This window comes from Triticum aestivum, chromosome 3B (assembly GCF_018294505.1).
Source record: "Triticum aestivum cultivar Chinese Spring chromosome 3B, IWGSC CS RefSeq v2.1, whole genome shotgun sequence".
NCBI classification, from domain to species: Eukaryota; Viridiplantae; Streptophyta; class Magnoliopsida; order Poales; family Poaceae; genus Triticum; species Triticum aestivum.
Window position 1 is genome coordinate 2,156,863 of NC_057801.1, and position 16,114 is coordinate 2,172,976.

Genomic DNA, 16,114 nt, shown 5'->3' on the forward strand with positions numbered 1-16,114 from the left:
CGCGTGGCGGAGGGCCGGGCGACGGCGCGGGGGGTGGCGCTGGTCCAGGTTTTTTTTTTTGACAGAACTTCTCCTCCTTTATTCAGCGCTCAGAACTGTGGCGGGCTAGTTTATTACTATTTCTGTTACAATGAACATAATGTGATAGCCATGGTTAGATGGGATAGGGTAGGTGAGGAGGGGAAAGGGGAAGAAGCCTTGGGGAAGAAGAAGATAGGAAAAGGGGACTGGGAAATCAGAGTTCAATATCCTTTTCTTCCATACCCGATACAGAAGGCGACTGTGGTTTATAACCCACCGCACACCCACGACCCACACACACCCGCTACCCTCCAGCAGTACGCCGGACCTACTGGCCAGCTGCTACGCTTGGCCTCCCTTCAGCCACTGTCGCCGTATGTTTCTGAATCCTTGCCCAGGCAGTCGCTCGTTGCGTACTGCTGACAGGTTCCCACCCTGAAGACGCGGCTTGTCCCCACGCCGCTGCATTCGGATACCGCAGTCGGAGAGATTCGTAGTCCTCCCAAGTAGCTGATGCTGGCGGCAAGCCGGACCACTGTATCAGAACCTGCACATGTGCATGCTGCCCTTTCTTGACCATCCTTCTGTCCAGAATGAGCTCCGGTGCTGTGTCTTTGGCTGCAATATCCCAGTCTGTTGGCAGGGTTGTGAAGACAGGGACATGGTCTGGCACATGTTCCTTGAGCTGAGAGACATGAAACACCGGATGAATTTGAGCCTGGACTGGCAGTTCCAACTTGTAAGCAGCTGGGCCAATCTGCTCTATAATTTTGAAAGGCCCAAAGTACTTCATGGCCAGCTTGTGACAAGGTCTGTTGGCCACAGAGTGTTGGGCATATGGCTGCAGCTTCAGGTAGACTGAATCTCCCATCGTGAAAGTTCGTTCAGACCTATTCTGATCGGCATAATGTTTGATCCTTGTTTGCGCTCTTTGCAACTGTTCTTTCAGCACCTCACAATGTCCTGGTGCTCTTGCATCCATTGATCGACATCCCAATTGTCTGAATGCAGACTTGTAGGAAAAGCTCCATATGAAGTGTCATGACCATAGAGAGCTTTATATGGAGAACAACCTAGAGAAGTATGGTGATTTGTGCTGTACCCGAACTCAGCCATGGGGAACCAGGAGTGCCATGTCGTGGGTTTGTCATGAACAGCACACCGTAAGTACATTTCCAAACACCGATTGACCCTTTCACTCTGGCCGTCTGTTTGAGGATGATAAGCTGTGGACATGAGCAGTGTGGTGTTCCAGCACTTGAATAATTCCTTCCAAAATGAACTTGTGAAGATCTTATCCCTCTCAGAGATGATCGATTGAGGAGGCCCATGGAGCCTGACCCATGGATTACGAGTCGAACGACTAGTCTAGACTAGTCGCTCGACTAGTCTACGAGTCGCACTCCAGCTGTCGACTCCTTTTCTCGTGTAGACTACAAAGACGAGTCGAGCCGTCGAAGGACTAATTGATGACTAGTCTGGACTAGTTGTGCATCTTGAGTCGTTCGACTCAAAAAAAATTCCAGGCTTGCTCTTTGTTTGTAAAGCGTCGCTTAAGCGACGCTTAAGCGTCAGAGCGCCCTCCAGGCTCAAGGCGTCCAACTCGCTTAGGCAGGTGTCTAAGGCGTCTGCCTTAGACATTAGAGCGTCTGAAGCGCCCGCTTAGGCGTCCTGGTTGGCGCTTTAGTGCAGAGCAGACGCTTTAGACTAGTCAGGCAGGGGCACAGAAATTTCAGGCGGGAAAAGTGGACTGGGTGGGAACACAAGGGCGGGAAAACTGGGTCACATGTGAAACAGTTACAGGACTGGAAAGAAAGAGAGAGAATCAAAACCACAGAGCTTGCCCAGGCTTTCAGCTCTCTACTCTCTCCTCTCTCCTGTGCTTGCAGTGCTCATGCTTTGCTTGCTGACAAGTTGCACATTGTTGAATAAAGCTAGTCGCATCATGTTTCAAACCGTGCCAACAAAAAGGTTTCTTAACTCTTTGATAGGTTGCTTGTATGTCTGAGTGGCCTCCCACAACACTTGCATGAAAAGAGGATATGATCCTGGTTTTCAAAGCAGCACTAGCTCCTATCCAAATTCTGCCCTCCTTGGTGATAATGCCCTCTTTGAGGCAGTAATCATCCACAGGTTCAGGTGAGATAGCTAGTTTCTGAAGTAATTGTTGTGCTTCACAGTCCACAGTATAAGAATTCTGCACTTCTTGCAGCCACAGAGGGTGGGCTTTTGCTACAATATGCGTAGATAGTAGATGCCCTACTATGGAGAGAGCATCAGCTGCCCCATTGTCTACTCCCTTCTTATACTGGATTTTAAACTCTAATCCCAGCAGCTTGTGCATTGCCTTTCTCTTCAAATCAGTAGTTAACACTTTCTCATTGAGATGAGCCAAGCTTTGATGGTCTGTTTTGATGATAAACAAGCCCTTGCTCAAGTAGGTTCCACCTTTCCACCGCCATAATGACCGCCAAGAATTCCTTCTCATAGATGGACAAATGCTGATTTGCCACACTCAGGGCCTTGCTATAAAATGCTACCGGGTGACCCTCCTGCCTGAGCACTGCCCCAATGCCTGTAGCACAAGCATCAGTTTCGACAGTGAATTGCTTAGTGAAGTCAGGTAAGGCCAACACAGGTGTTTGCACCATTGCCTGCTTCAACATGTCAAAAGCCACTTGCGCTTCAGCAGCCCAATGAAATACTTTTTGTTGTAGTAAATGAGTCAGGGGCCGAGCTAGAATTCCATAGCCTTTCACAAACTTTCTGTAGTAACCTGTCAGTCCCAAGAAGCCCCTTAATTCAGTAAAATTTGTAGGAATTGGCCAGTCCACCATGGCATGTGTCTTAGCCGGGTTTGTGGCCACACCTTGTTCAGAAATAATATGGCCTAGGTATTCCAATTCTTTCTGAGCAAAAGAACACTTGGACATGTTGACAAGCAGTTGATGCTGCCTCAAGGTGCTCAGAACAGTCCTCAGGTGCTGAAGGTGATCTTCAAATGTTTTGCTAAAAACCAAAATATCATCCATGAATACCAGGACATAGTGTCTGTTCTGGGGAGCAAATATAAAATTCATGATACACTGGAAAGTACGAGGTGCAGTAGCTAATCCCATTGGCACCACCTTGAACTGGTACTGCCCACAGTGTGTTTTAAATGCTGTTTTGTGCTCATCTTCTTCCACCATCCTAATCTGATGATAGCCCGCTTTCAGATCCAACTTAGAAAAATAAGCAGTGCCTGCTAGCTCATCCAACAGTTCATCCACAATGGGCATAGGGAACTTGCTCTTTATGGTGATATCATTGAGCTTCCTATAGTACACACAAAACCTCCAGGAACCATCCTTCTTTTTGACCAACAAAACTGGGAAGCAAATGGACTTATGCTCGGTGTGATAATGCCAACTTCTAACATTTTGTTCACCTGTCTCTCTATTTCATCTTTCTGCAAAGGAGAGTATCTGTAAGGTCTAGAATTGACAGGTCTGGAACCTGGAATGAGGTGAATGGCATGATCAAAAGCTCTTTTGGGAGGCAGGGTTGAAGGTTCTTGAAACACATCACTAAATTCTTGTAGTATATCTTGTATCTCTTGAGGATTATCAGTTGTCACAGTCTTCCCTTGAGGTATCAGGATGATAGCAGTGGCCCAAATGTCATTGCCCTTATAGCTTCTCATGACTTGATCCACTGTCAGCTCTTGCAGCACAGTTTGGTCAGTAACTAGCACCCCCTGTAGTTTAGTGTTCTTTTCCTTATATTGGAACTCTATCCATTTTTCCTTCCAATGACAGGTCATGGCCCCCCATTGCTCAACGAATCCATCCCCAGAATCAAGTCATGCCCACCCAAATCAACCAGTTTGGTTGAATAAGAGAAAGTATGGCCTTGGAGCCACCAAGTCAAGGCAGGTACTTCCGAGGTACAAGGCAGTGTTTCTCCATTGGCCACCTTCACAGTTAAAGGTTGTGGTAGTTTCCTTGTTTCAGCACCAATTCGGGGTAGCAGTGACGTGTCAATGGAACTGTGAGTGCTCCTTGAGTCCAGCAAGATTAGCACCACCTGATTGCCCACCAGTGCTCTGAATCTGATTGTTTTTGGGTGTTCTGCCCCAGAGAGCAGCAGCTCTTCTTCCACTGCTTCTTGTACTGCTATGGCATCCAGTACTGCATCTGGAATTCTGTCTAGGTCTTCCTGGCCAGAAGTCATAGCATGGGCCTGAGCAGCAACTGGAGTTTGGGTAGCACACACATGTCGTGGAGCAAATTTTCTCCACAGCTGAAACAAAGCCCATGTGTGCGTCTATAATCTTTCAGCTGTCTTGCTTTCCAAAGATCACCTGCCACCGTCGGCTGCTGTTTGCCATCCCCTTTTGTGAAGCTGTTCCTGGACTGAAACTTGCCAGATTTCTGTCTTGTTAAAGTAGCTTCCTGAACTGTTGCAAATGCTGCTGCTGCTGCTATAGTTACAGGAAATTGAATTTCCACGGCACCCTTCAATTCCTCCTTGAGACCCAAAATGAACCGTGCCACCAGAAACGTGTCACTGCAGGTTCATACAGTTTGATCTGATACACCAATTGAAGGAAGTCTCTCTTGTATTCCTCTATAGAACCCTTTTGCTTCAACAACAATAAGGCATGCATGGTCTCTCTGTGTACATTGACATCAAACTCGGCCATGACTGCATCCTTGAATTGATCCCAGTCCACCCATCCAGCTAATAACTTGAAAGCGTGGTACCAATGCGCCGCAACGCCCTCGAGATGTAAAGTGGCTGATGTAACCTTGAAATTCTTCGGAATATCATACAAGGAAAAAAATGCCTCACACCCGTCGAGCCATATGCGTACATCAGACCCATCAAACTTGGGGAAATTCATCTTTGGTAGCCACGGTCGACGCGCTGACGACGACACGTCGCGGCCGTGAGCGGTGTCAGGTTGATGTTGCGAGAAGCTGGGCTTGGGAATCTGTAAGGGTGGTGGAGGGGGATGTGGTGGTGGCGAAGGAATGATCCCCTCCTGCTGCCTTGCTGATGGCGAGCTTGGAATCGTAGTGGCCTTTGCCCTTCCGCCGCTGCCACTTGCTCCTGCCTGACATCAGCAATCAAATTCATCGTCAGGTTTACCGTCGCCTGCACCGTGTCGATCCGCCCTATTTGCTTCTCCATCTGCTTGTCCAGAGCATCCAACCGCGAGGAAATTGCATCGATCCCCTCCACCTTGTCCTTGACGAACTTGAGGGCTTGTAGTTCCTTCATGATGCGCTCCTCAAACGCCTCCATCGCGGAGTGCACCTGCCTCGCCTGCGCGCTAGGCTTGGATGACGTTGTCATTGCTCTAAAGGAATTACGCAGATCAAGAGCTTCCACTACCTCCAAGCTGTCTGAGCTCACCAAGATCTTGCTGCATCCGACAGTTCTTGCAAGGTTCAGCCCAAACCTTGACAGCCAGGGCTTCTGCTGTGAAAGAGTCAAAGCAAATGTCTACTTTTTCATTCGCTGTCGCTATGAACTGTCCACTCTGGTCACGAATGACTGCCCCCACAGATCCTTCAAGTAGATCTTGGTCAAACCCCGCATCGACATTCAATTTCATGTATCCCATTGGCGTTTTTTCCCAAACTCCAGACCGAGCTTTGGCCTTTGGTGGACATGCAATACTGAAATTTGCCTTTTGCATTCTAGTCTCTTGGCATCCTCCTATAGCCTTTTGGCATCCTCATCTGTGTGTATATATGTTGGCATTGGCCTCCTAATAATATATGTTGCATATTCCTAACATGGTAGCAGAGCCTTCGGATTTTATTCGCACGCCACAACTCGTGCTCGATCCTCTCTTTGCGCCGCCGTCGTCTCTTTGCCGGCTGTCATTGCCCTCCCTACCCGCTATGTTCATCGCTGCTTTGGCTGTTGCTGTCCACGCGACGTCTCACCTCCACGTTCTGGCCTGATGTGCTCCAATCCTGCGTGCCGCACGGCTCAATCCGATCTTCCGCCTACTGGTTAACCTCCGTTGGCTGATTTGCTAGAGAATTCTGCACTCTACATACACCTGTTCCGGATTACAAGTCCCGTGGGCTCAAGTCAAAACTCCATATGTGCTCATCGATCACGCTGTGAAGTCTGCCGCTACTGCTCGCGTTGTCGGCTGCTGGTATTTGCTGCATCTCGCCCAATATTGTCGGATTCAGCCACTCCCGCTCGTGAATGCTCGTTGCTCGCCGGATTTAGCCACTCCCGCTGGTCAACGCCCGCTGCTTGATCCGCCAGTTGCTCCTTCCCGATTGCTGCTTCGCCTGGTCGGGTGCTGCTGGTTCTGTTTCGATCGAACCTGCTTTGATTGGATCGAGCGCTCACTTGGTTCCGCCCCTCTGGATCGATCTGGTCCTCATTCGGCTGGCCTCCCGTCAGGATCGAGCGCTCACCTGGGTCTGCGTCGCTGCCGCCGGCCCCGTCCGCGCCGCTGCTGCCTTCTGCGGCGCCACCGGTCGCTGGCCCCATCTGCGCTGCTACTACCGGCCCTGTCCTCCGCGACGCTGTTGTCTTGCGCGGCTGCCTGCGGGGCACTCGCGTGGTTATGTGAGTGGCTGCTGCCGTTTCTTGTCCGGGTGTCTACTGCTCCAGATCATGACTGTCTAATCGATTTGGTCCTGGTTCGAATGGCTTTTTGTCTGATTGATCTGCTGCTGGTTCTGGCCGCTCTCACCTTGGCCAGTTGAGTCTTTGTGACAGAAAAGTTGCACTATGTCTTTGGCATCATCTGGCTACGTTGCCATCCCGCTCTGCCTAGTGATATTCGATGGGGCTAACTTACTGAGTTCGTTGCCTTTATGCGCATTCACATGCGTGGCATTCGTCTGGGGTGTTCTTTCCGGTGAGGTCCCTGTCCTCCGTGCCCAGTGCCTCTTGTGGCTCCTACCCCACCGCCGATGCCATCGGCTATTGACACAGATGCTTCTGATGTTGATAGGGCTGCAGCCACAATTGCTGCTGATGATGCAGCTGCCACTTATGACCAGGAGGTCTTGGATTATTCAAATGCTCTTTCTGTTTATCGTGACAATCTAGCTGCTTACACTCAGCGGTGTGATGATGATGCTCGTGTTGCGACTGTTCTCACTCCCAGTGTTTTGCCTCAGTTTGCTTCTGAGTTTATAGGCCTTAGTACTGTCTTTGAGATGTGAACTCATCTTCGTTAGCGCTATCAGCCCTCTGGTGATGCTCTCTACTTGTCTGTGGTCCGTCAGGAGCATGCTCTTCAGCAGGGAGACTCCACTATTGATGAGTTCTACACTCAGAGTTCTGCTGTCTGGCGCCTGCTTGACTCCCTTCGCACTACTGTTTGTGGCACTTGCCAGACTGTGAGGTCACTGGCGACGATTCTGAGTACATTGCATTTGTTAAGGCCTGTCTTAATGAGTAGTTCCTTATGTCTGATCTTGGTCCTCTTCGTTACTTTCTTGGGATTGAGGTTTCCTCCACCTCTGCTGGCTTTTTATTTTCCAAGAAAAGTATATCTAGAGCCTTATTACTCGTGCGGCTCTTAGTGATGAGCGCACTGCTGAGACTCCTATGGAGCTCAATGTTCACCTTCGTGCTTCTGATGGTGAGCCCTTGTCTGATCCGACACGTTATCGTCATCTTGTTGGGAGTCTTGTGTATCTTGCTGTCACTCGTTCGGATATCTCTTATCCTGTCCATATTCTGAGTCAATTTGTTTCTGCTCCCACTTCAGTTCACTATAGTCACCTTCTTTGCGTTCTACGATATCTTCGTGGCACGCTCTCTCATCGTCTCTTTTCCCCTCGTTCCAGCTCCAGGCCTATTCGGATGCTACGTGGGCTAGTGATCCTACGGATCGCCGTTCACTTTCTTTCTACTATGTCTTTCTGGGTAGTTCCCTCATTTCCTGGAAGACGAAGAAACAAATTGCAGTTTCTCGTTCGAGTGCAAAGGCCGAGTTGCGAGCTATGGCTCTTCTTACGGCTGAGATGACTTGGTTACGATGGTTACTGGAGGATTTTGGTGTTTCTGTTACTACACCTACCACCCTCCTGTCAGACAACACAAGTGCTATTAGTATTGCGCGAGACGGCGTGAAGCATGAGCTTACCAAACACATTGGTGTTGATGCTTCTTATGTGCGCGCTGCTGTGCAGGATCATGTTGTTGCGCAACATGGATTTCACCCCTCCACACTCAGTGTTGTGGATCCACCATGAGTTTGAGGGGGGGTGTTAGGGTTATATTAAGTGATGTCTTTTGGCCTTTTGCATTCTAGTCTCTTGGCATCCTCTTGTAGCATTTTGGCATCCTCATGTATGTGTATATATGTTGGCATTGGCCTCCTAATAGTATATGTTGCATATTCCTAACACAGGTGACGGCGCGGCGGGTGGCGGGAGGCTGGGCGACGGCGGGAGAGGTCTGCCTTGGCTCCACGGAAGGGAAGGCGTGCCGTGGCTCTATCTTCTATCGACTTCTAAGGACTTGAGTATCAATATCTCAATAGGGAGGCTTGTTATCACCGGTATCGTCAATAGCATCTCATCAGTTGGCTAAATGGCCGAAGATTTCTTCAACGGCAACAGGCCCATGGTTACCAAGGATGGGAAAGACCTGACTTCTGCACTCGAGGTGTTCGTGAACTGGTGTATCACAGAGGTGCAAAACAAGATCCAGAGAAGTTTTCATCCGTCTTCGAGTAACAGGCCCCTCAAGAAGGTAGTGGTTACTATTCAGAGTTTGCTGGCTACGCGCCCGGATCCTGTTCTGATTGGGTCACTTTTTGCTGGTTCAACGGAGGAGCTGGAGGTGTTAATCAAGATATTATCAGTTCAGCTGGACATGGTGCTGTTTTATACCATGGGAGCAGCTGGGGATATGTACTTCGTCTGGCGGGATCTCCCCATCGATCCCAAGCTCTTTCGCGAGAATATGCATCAAAGTTTGGATAGGGCTCGACAATCGGCTCAGAATATCAAGGGGGCTGTGGATCTTATGACCAGGATTGAGTCTTTTCTTGTTGCAGCACCAGGTAATATACGTCGCTTTTTGTCTTTTCGCCACTTTGTCCCATCGGCCGAGTAAGGCAGGTATGTGCTACAGACTTAGTATCCCAATTTTTCATTCAGCCTATCTGTAAGTAGAAATAGAGAAATTACTAAAAACCCCATAAAGTGTGTTGCTTCAGCCTTCTCACTTCACAAGTTATTGCTGGAGTAGAATATCTTCGGCATCCACCTCAGAAAGCAGCTCCTTCACAAGTCGTTCATTCCAGGATTTTGTATATACCAAAAAGCAATAGCTTCGACACTTTGTTTATAGAAATATCCCTTTTTTATATATCTCCAAAGGATGCCTGCAGCCACTTTGAGGGAGCAAGTTATTCTTCCAAATATACACCTTATCACAGCTAACTACCCTGCAGTTCAGGCCCCCCTTCATAAGAATACTATTGCCCTCTAGAATGTTAGGCCATGTTAGCGAACCATTCCTTGGAGCTTTTGGAGCCTTAGGACCTAGCACATATTGAATCTGGACAGAGTAGCAACCTCCAACTTTTTGACGTGCTAAAAGGGCTTGATTTAAAAGTGCCATGTCCTGAAAACCCACTCTGCCCCATTTCTTTGCAAAACACAACCTCTCTCAGCTTATCCAATGCACCTTCCTCTGTGGATCTTCCAACCATGGTTGGCAAGCCAAGATATTTCTCATTGACGACTTCGTTCTCAATGCCACAAGAATTCTTCAGAGCACCTTTGCCTTTTCTGGCACTCCAGAGCCAAAATAAATTGATGGTTTTGGGAGATTAACTTTCTAGCTACGTTGTGGTACATATTCTTGCACTAAGCCTAACCTGCCAGGACCTGTAGCAAAACTATCTTGTCTGTCTACTACGGTTAACAAGATCATCTCACCAATCTCCAATAATTCCTTTGGTGCTTACCCCAAGTTTTTATCTCACCTAATAAGCCAAAATGCAAAGGTGCTCACATGCATGTCTAATCTATGCTAAAGCGCACACAACTATTGCTTCCCTGCAAACATCAGCACATAGGGTTTTTCTCTTGATGAAAAACCAAGCAGCCATCAGACAAGATACACAGCATACCTAAGCTCGAGCTTATGAAATCTGCTGTCTGAAACTTGTTAAAACATTTTTACGCAACGACATTTTGTATGGTAATTTGGAATACTTTCCCTAGATCTCTACGTTCATTTTGTTTGACAAATATTTTGACCACGGAGCCCACTATTAAATGAGAACAATCTATTAGATTCATGTAACTTTAGTAGTAATCTAGTAGATGAACTTGTGCGGAACCTGCTGTACGTTTAGTAAAATGGTCTGGGTAATGTCCTCTTTCAATGATTCATGCATGTGTGTGTCAAATAATTGTAGTTTGTGCTATCAAAGAGGCCATGCTCAATTTGTATTGGATTTATGGAATATTTTTTTGTGAAAAAGGAAGACTTGAAAGGAGAGTATACATGCTAAATTTATCACATGTTTCTGAAATATTCTTTAGATTTGAATGATTTTGTGAAATTAGAATTTTATCATGTTTAAATTATTGAAATTAGTCACTGTATATATTCCGGTTGGGGTTTATTAATATATACTTTGGTTAATTGTTCTTTTTGTATATGCATATGTTTGCTCACAGTTGACCTTTTTTTTACATTAGCAGGCATGTTGAGGGGAGCGTGGACCAAACTGTTGCATCCATTCAGTGGCAAATCGCTTATCATTTTCGATGTTAGTTATTGCAAGTTCAGTAACTTCAATATGACTTGTGATGACTGAGGCGAGCGAAACTGGGAAATTGTTCGCTTATCTTCTTTCTACGTCGTGACATGTGATGATTAAAACTGCTAAATTATAATTACTCGGTTGTGTTATATGATGATTAAAACTGATAGATCATAACTATATGATGCAATGCATTTCCTCTCTATTATATAAATAATTATTGTTAGATGCATGGTTAATGTTTATGCATGTTTTAGTTGTGCAATTATTGGGTTACTAAGGTACAACCTGCACTTTTGGTGTTATTATTGTTATCTTGTGATGTTAATATGTGTGGCTTGCTAGGATTTGTCCTTGTTGCTTAGTGGATTGTACATAGTCGTACATAGTCTAGTGTGTATACAGGATGTATTTAAAAAAACTGGTACCATGCTAAAACATGATCGCCAAAATAATGAATCATTTGTATTTGGAACTGTTTGCATACATCTTTAGAAAGTAGGATGTTGTCCAGTTTATGGGCGAGTTTCTTATAGTGAATGATAATAATGACTGCTGTGTTGTTCTCGCACAGTGTTGGATTTGAAAATAATGGATCAACTTTCACATTCTATATTTAGTTTCCATGTGGACAAAGAAGAAATATATAAAATTTATGTCGCCTTTGTTGCATACTTCTAAATTTGTATCTTCATTTAGTAAAAAGGATGGTGATAGTTTAGTACTCGGTTCTCTTTGTACTCCCGGATAAATGAATTATACCATGTACAACAGAGTACTATGAAGTTTCTTAGTAAAATGAATCAAGTGTTCTGTAAGCACCAGTGCTTATATCTATGGCGGGGGTGCCTAATTAGACATATGCCTTTCACAAATAAGCACTAATGTTCAAGTGAAAACTGGTCTATTTTATGAGCACCACGAGAAGCAACTTGCATTGTATGCTATCTTATAAAAGATAAGAAAGAGATGGTAATGTATTTTAGGCTTAGGAGTCATAATCTTATCAGGGTGCGCATTGACCATAGTGTAGTTTGGAAAGTCAGTTTGCTTGTCCATCCTTTTTGCATTGCGACATATGATGATTAAAACTACTAGAGTATAATTACTTTGAATTTGGTACATATATAGATATATGCCTTAGTGTTAATGTTATTTTAGTTGTAAGATGGTTGTGCTACCAAGTTAGGCCTGGTGATGTGATGCTGACTTGTGTGCTGTTTTTTTATGTAAGGTGTTTTTCAATGTTTTACTAATAGCATGAAGTGGATGATCATCGAAATATGAATCGTTAGTGTTAAAAGTTAGTTGCATGGTTCTGTAGTATGTACAATGTTGCCTAATCTATTAGCAAGTTGCATGCGGTGAAATGAATATGATGACTAGTTGGTCCTGTTTCATATACCTCTGAACTTTTTTTAGTTCTACAAACGAACTAGTTTTCAGAAAGTGATGCGATTTAAATAAATAATACATTTGATTCAACTAAAGAGGATTGGAGGGTACCCCGAGGGTATCACCAATTTGAACCCCTACAACTAGATGGTAAAGTTAGTATCACAAGTCATATTTTTTTTTTGGGAACGCAACAAGTCATAATCTTAGCACAGTGCGCATTGATCTTAGAGTGTACTTCCGTAAGTCGTTTGCTTATCCTTTATTGTGTTGCAATATATGATGATTAAATTTGCTAGACGACAATTACTTAATATATTTAGTAACTATGAGTGTTTGCCGTTAGATGTATGGCTTGATGTTAATGTTGTTTTAGTTGTGAGATGGTTGGCCTACTAAGCTATGTCGTTATTATTATCCTGTGATGTTAACTCGTGTGATTATGTGGTTTTGCCTTGTTGCTTGGTTTGGTCTACATATACTACGTATGAGGGCATGGTTGTGTGGTTTTGCCTTGTTAATTGTTTTATTGTACATAGACTACATATGAGAGAGTGCTTTCAAAATTTTACTAGTATCATGCAGTAGTTAGATACCAACGAATAAATTGTTAGTATTAAAAGTTGTTTGCATTGATCCATAGGATTAGCATGTTGTTTAATTTCTTTTGAGGTGTCTATAGTGAAATGAACATGATGACTATTTTGTTATGCCGGTAGAGAATATTAAATTTAAAAATAATAGGTCAATTTGTAGATTCTTTATTTAGTTCTATGGGGATAGAGACAAAAAATGGCGCTCAGTAGATATTTCTAAATTTGCATCCTAATCTAGTAAATTTTGTGATAGTTCACTATTGGGTTCATTTTGCGTTACACTGTCATATGACATGCATGCTTAAGAAAAAACAACAAAGGGATGCATATGTTCAAGTGTATATGTGGATTGTCTAGCCCTTTCCACCAGTTTGGACTATTGGTTGCGTTGGCTAGTTATGAAGATTAACATGATATTAGAGCCCAAGGTCTTGAGTTCAAGTCCTGGCTTTCATAATTTATTCAAAAATTGCTGCTGCTTGTCTTTGTGATTACGTATATCTTAAGCCATACCTTCGAGTCGATTCACGTGTTCACTTACTGCGTTACACGTGAGAGGGGGTGTTGAAGTGTATATGTGGATTGTCTAGCCTTTTTCATCAGTTTGTACTTTTGGTTGCTTTGTGTAGTGCATGAAGCTTAATAGCACGATACTATCATAGTGCACATTGACCGAAGAGTGTCGATTTATTTCTTTGTGCTTGTTGTCTACTATATATTTTATGTTGGTTTTTATCATGATTGGGAAGTCTCATGTTATTGATGCCTTGTTGTTTTTCCAGGAAAAAAAAGGAATGCAATATTCAATTACTTTACTGTGTTTTGGAGATATAATTTAAGTTATTTGAGGATTGGAGATATAATCTAAGTAACCTGAGGAGGAAGATTACAGTTTACAGGAACAATGACATGATGTATCAGGCAAGTTTTTTTGTGAGAGAGTTCCCAAATGTTTGATAAGCTTGTAATGCTCCATGGTTTTTATTATCTAATGAAGTTAGATTTGTGTAGACTTGCGTGGTTATGCCATCATTACTTGGTTATTCGTACATAAAATATGTATGAGTGAGGTGTTTTCAAAATTTAATAAAATTTATTATAATGTTTTTTAAATGATTCATTATTTTTAAAAGAATACAGTTTACGAGAATATTAACATGATGTATCAGACAATTTTTTTATGAGAGTTCCCAAATGTTTGATAAGCTTGTGATGCTCCATGTTTATTATTATCTAATGAAGTTAGATCTGTATGGACATGTGTGGTTAGGCCATCATTGCTTGGTTATCCGTACATGAAATATCTATGAGTGAGATGTTTCCAAAATTTAATACAATTTTACTGTAATGTTTTTTAAATAATTCATTATTTTTAAAGACAACTGTAGTGAATGAAATGAATATAATGACTATTTATTTTACTTATGTTAAATATTAATAACAGTTGAATTTTATACTGTTTATTTAGTTCAATAATGATAGGTTTTTTAAACATTTATAAATTTGAAATATTTATTCACTATGGTAGTAAACTATTTTGTTCATTTTGCGTTGTACGACTAGATGAAATTCATGCTTAAGAAATATATATAGGAAGCCATATAATACTATCATAGGGTGCACTAGCCAAAAAGTGTGATTTTATCTGTTTTATGGTTATTTTGTTTTCTTAATCATGATTATGGTATGTCTATATAATGATGCCTTTTGTTTCTCCAGGAAACACAATGAATGTTCACTTATTCAACTACTTTACAGTGTTTGCGAGACATAACTTAAGTTATGTGAGGAGGAATGACCTTATTGTTTTGTTAATTATATTTATATTATGTATGAGTGGGGTGTTTTTTTTTGTTACTAAAATCAGGATATAGTTAATTTTAAAAAATGAGTTGTTATTATTAAAAATGTTTTCAGTGAGTGTCTATTGGCAAGATGACTGTAGTCAATGGAATGAATATGACGACTCTTTGTTCTAATTGTGATAGATTTATAAATGATAGTTTAACTCTATTAGATTCTCTATTTAGTCCAATGATGTCAGTTTTAGACATTCCTAAATTTGCATGTTTATTTTGTCATAATTTTTGTACTGCACTATTGGGTTCATTTTTGCGTTATAGCACCAATGAAATGCATGTTAACTATTAGGTGCACTTAATCATTTGATGTGCCTTGTTCTATAGGATATTTATTTTGCAATATTCAATTACTTAGTTAGTGTTGAAAGGCATAGCATAAGTTATGTGAGGAGGAAGAGTAGAGTACAACATGTAAGGGAGCAGTGACATTATCAGATTTTTTTTTCCTGTTGAGAGTCACCAAGACATCTGATAAGGCCTGTGGTGCTCTATGGTTGACATTATCAGTAGCAGCCTAACAATCTGGATGGTAACACTGGTTTGGTGTGGGGATTGCGCAACAAATGATATCAAATCCAGGTACTAGTATTTGTATTGTTAATTTGAAGGTCAATAATGTGCTTTTTTGTTGTTGGACAATAAGCATTTTTATTCATACATAAAACTAAATTGTGGGCTTGTCTTAGTTGCCAATGGATGTTTATGTTTCAGGAATAATTCAATTAAGTGTAGGAGATGAGAACGCGGAGGACCAGCTTCATCAACTATTGAAGCTGCTGCTGGTTTAAGGACTGAGATGCTTATGTCCACTGAATTAATCCTTGTATTCAGTGAAGAAGAGGGGACGTCGTAGGACTGCTGCTGCTGGTTTATTGACATTAGGTAGCTGCTGCGACGCACCGCCAGAGTTGTTGTGTGTGCATGTGTGCTTGTGTTGAGCCAGTTATAAAATATAGTTGGGGATCACAGATCATATGAAATGGATTTTTACTGAAGGTATTGGAATTTATGAATTCATATGGATTGAATGCCATTTTCTTAGAATTGAATTGATTGAAATAGGTGATCATTTATTATGCCACAACGTTGGATCCTTGTCAGCAAAGTATATCATTCCAGTCGTCTGCCATTGAGATTCACACCTTGTCTCATGCAGTAGACGCCGACAATGGAACCGCCTGCACCTACTGTACGGTTTGGACGTGTTGGTCATCTAATGAGATTTTGTATCGGTTCTCTTTGCGGTTCAGATGCATTTTTTCAGGACCGTTGCCATTTCCTGGCAAATCCAAAACCCTCCTCCCTCGCCTGCTGCATGCCTGGCTGGATGCGCCCCCTCTCTGCATTCAAACAGTTGCAGACTCTCTGCCTCCCTCCATTAACCTGCAGGTGTGCTGAGAAACCTACTTTGGCCGTTCACTAGTCAGCCGGCAGTAAACACAACACCTTTGTGTGTTGGCTCCGGGACTCCGTTT

At 43.2% G+C, this 16,114-nt stretch overlaps 1 protein-coding gene across 8 annotated transcripts; it reads left to right on the forward strand.

Annotated features, from left to right (window-relative positions):
• LOC123068152 (uncharacterized) lies at positions 1-15,712 on the forward strand. 8 transcript variants are annotated; one of them, XR_006431589.1, is made up of 5 exons: positions 1-48; positions 8,411-9,125; positions 10,725-10,792; positions 13,560-15,218; positions 15,351-15,683. XR_006431589.1 is itself a non-coding variant. In XM_044490627.1 (5 exons), the coding sequence occupies exons 2-4, from the start codon at positions 8,593-8,595 to the stop codon at positions 13,614-13,616; spliced, it is 603 nt and encodes a 200-aa protein (XP_044346562.1). In that variant the 5' UTR covers positions 1-48; positions 8,411-8,592; the 3' UTR covers positions 13,617-13,698; positions 15,147-15,683. The 8 variants fall into 8 exon arrangements, 3 of the variants coding, with proteins under 3 accessions (XP_044346562.1, XP_044346563.1, XP_044346561.1); XM_044490627.1 differs by having other exon boundaries at positions 8,411-9,067; positions 10,722-10,792; positions 13,560-13,698; positions 15,147-15,683; XM_044490628.1 differs by having other exon boundaries at positions 8,411-9,067.
• The last annotated feature ends 402 nt before the right edge of the window (positions 15,713-16,114 follow it).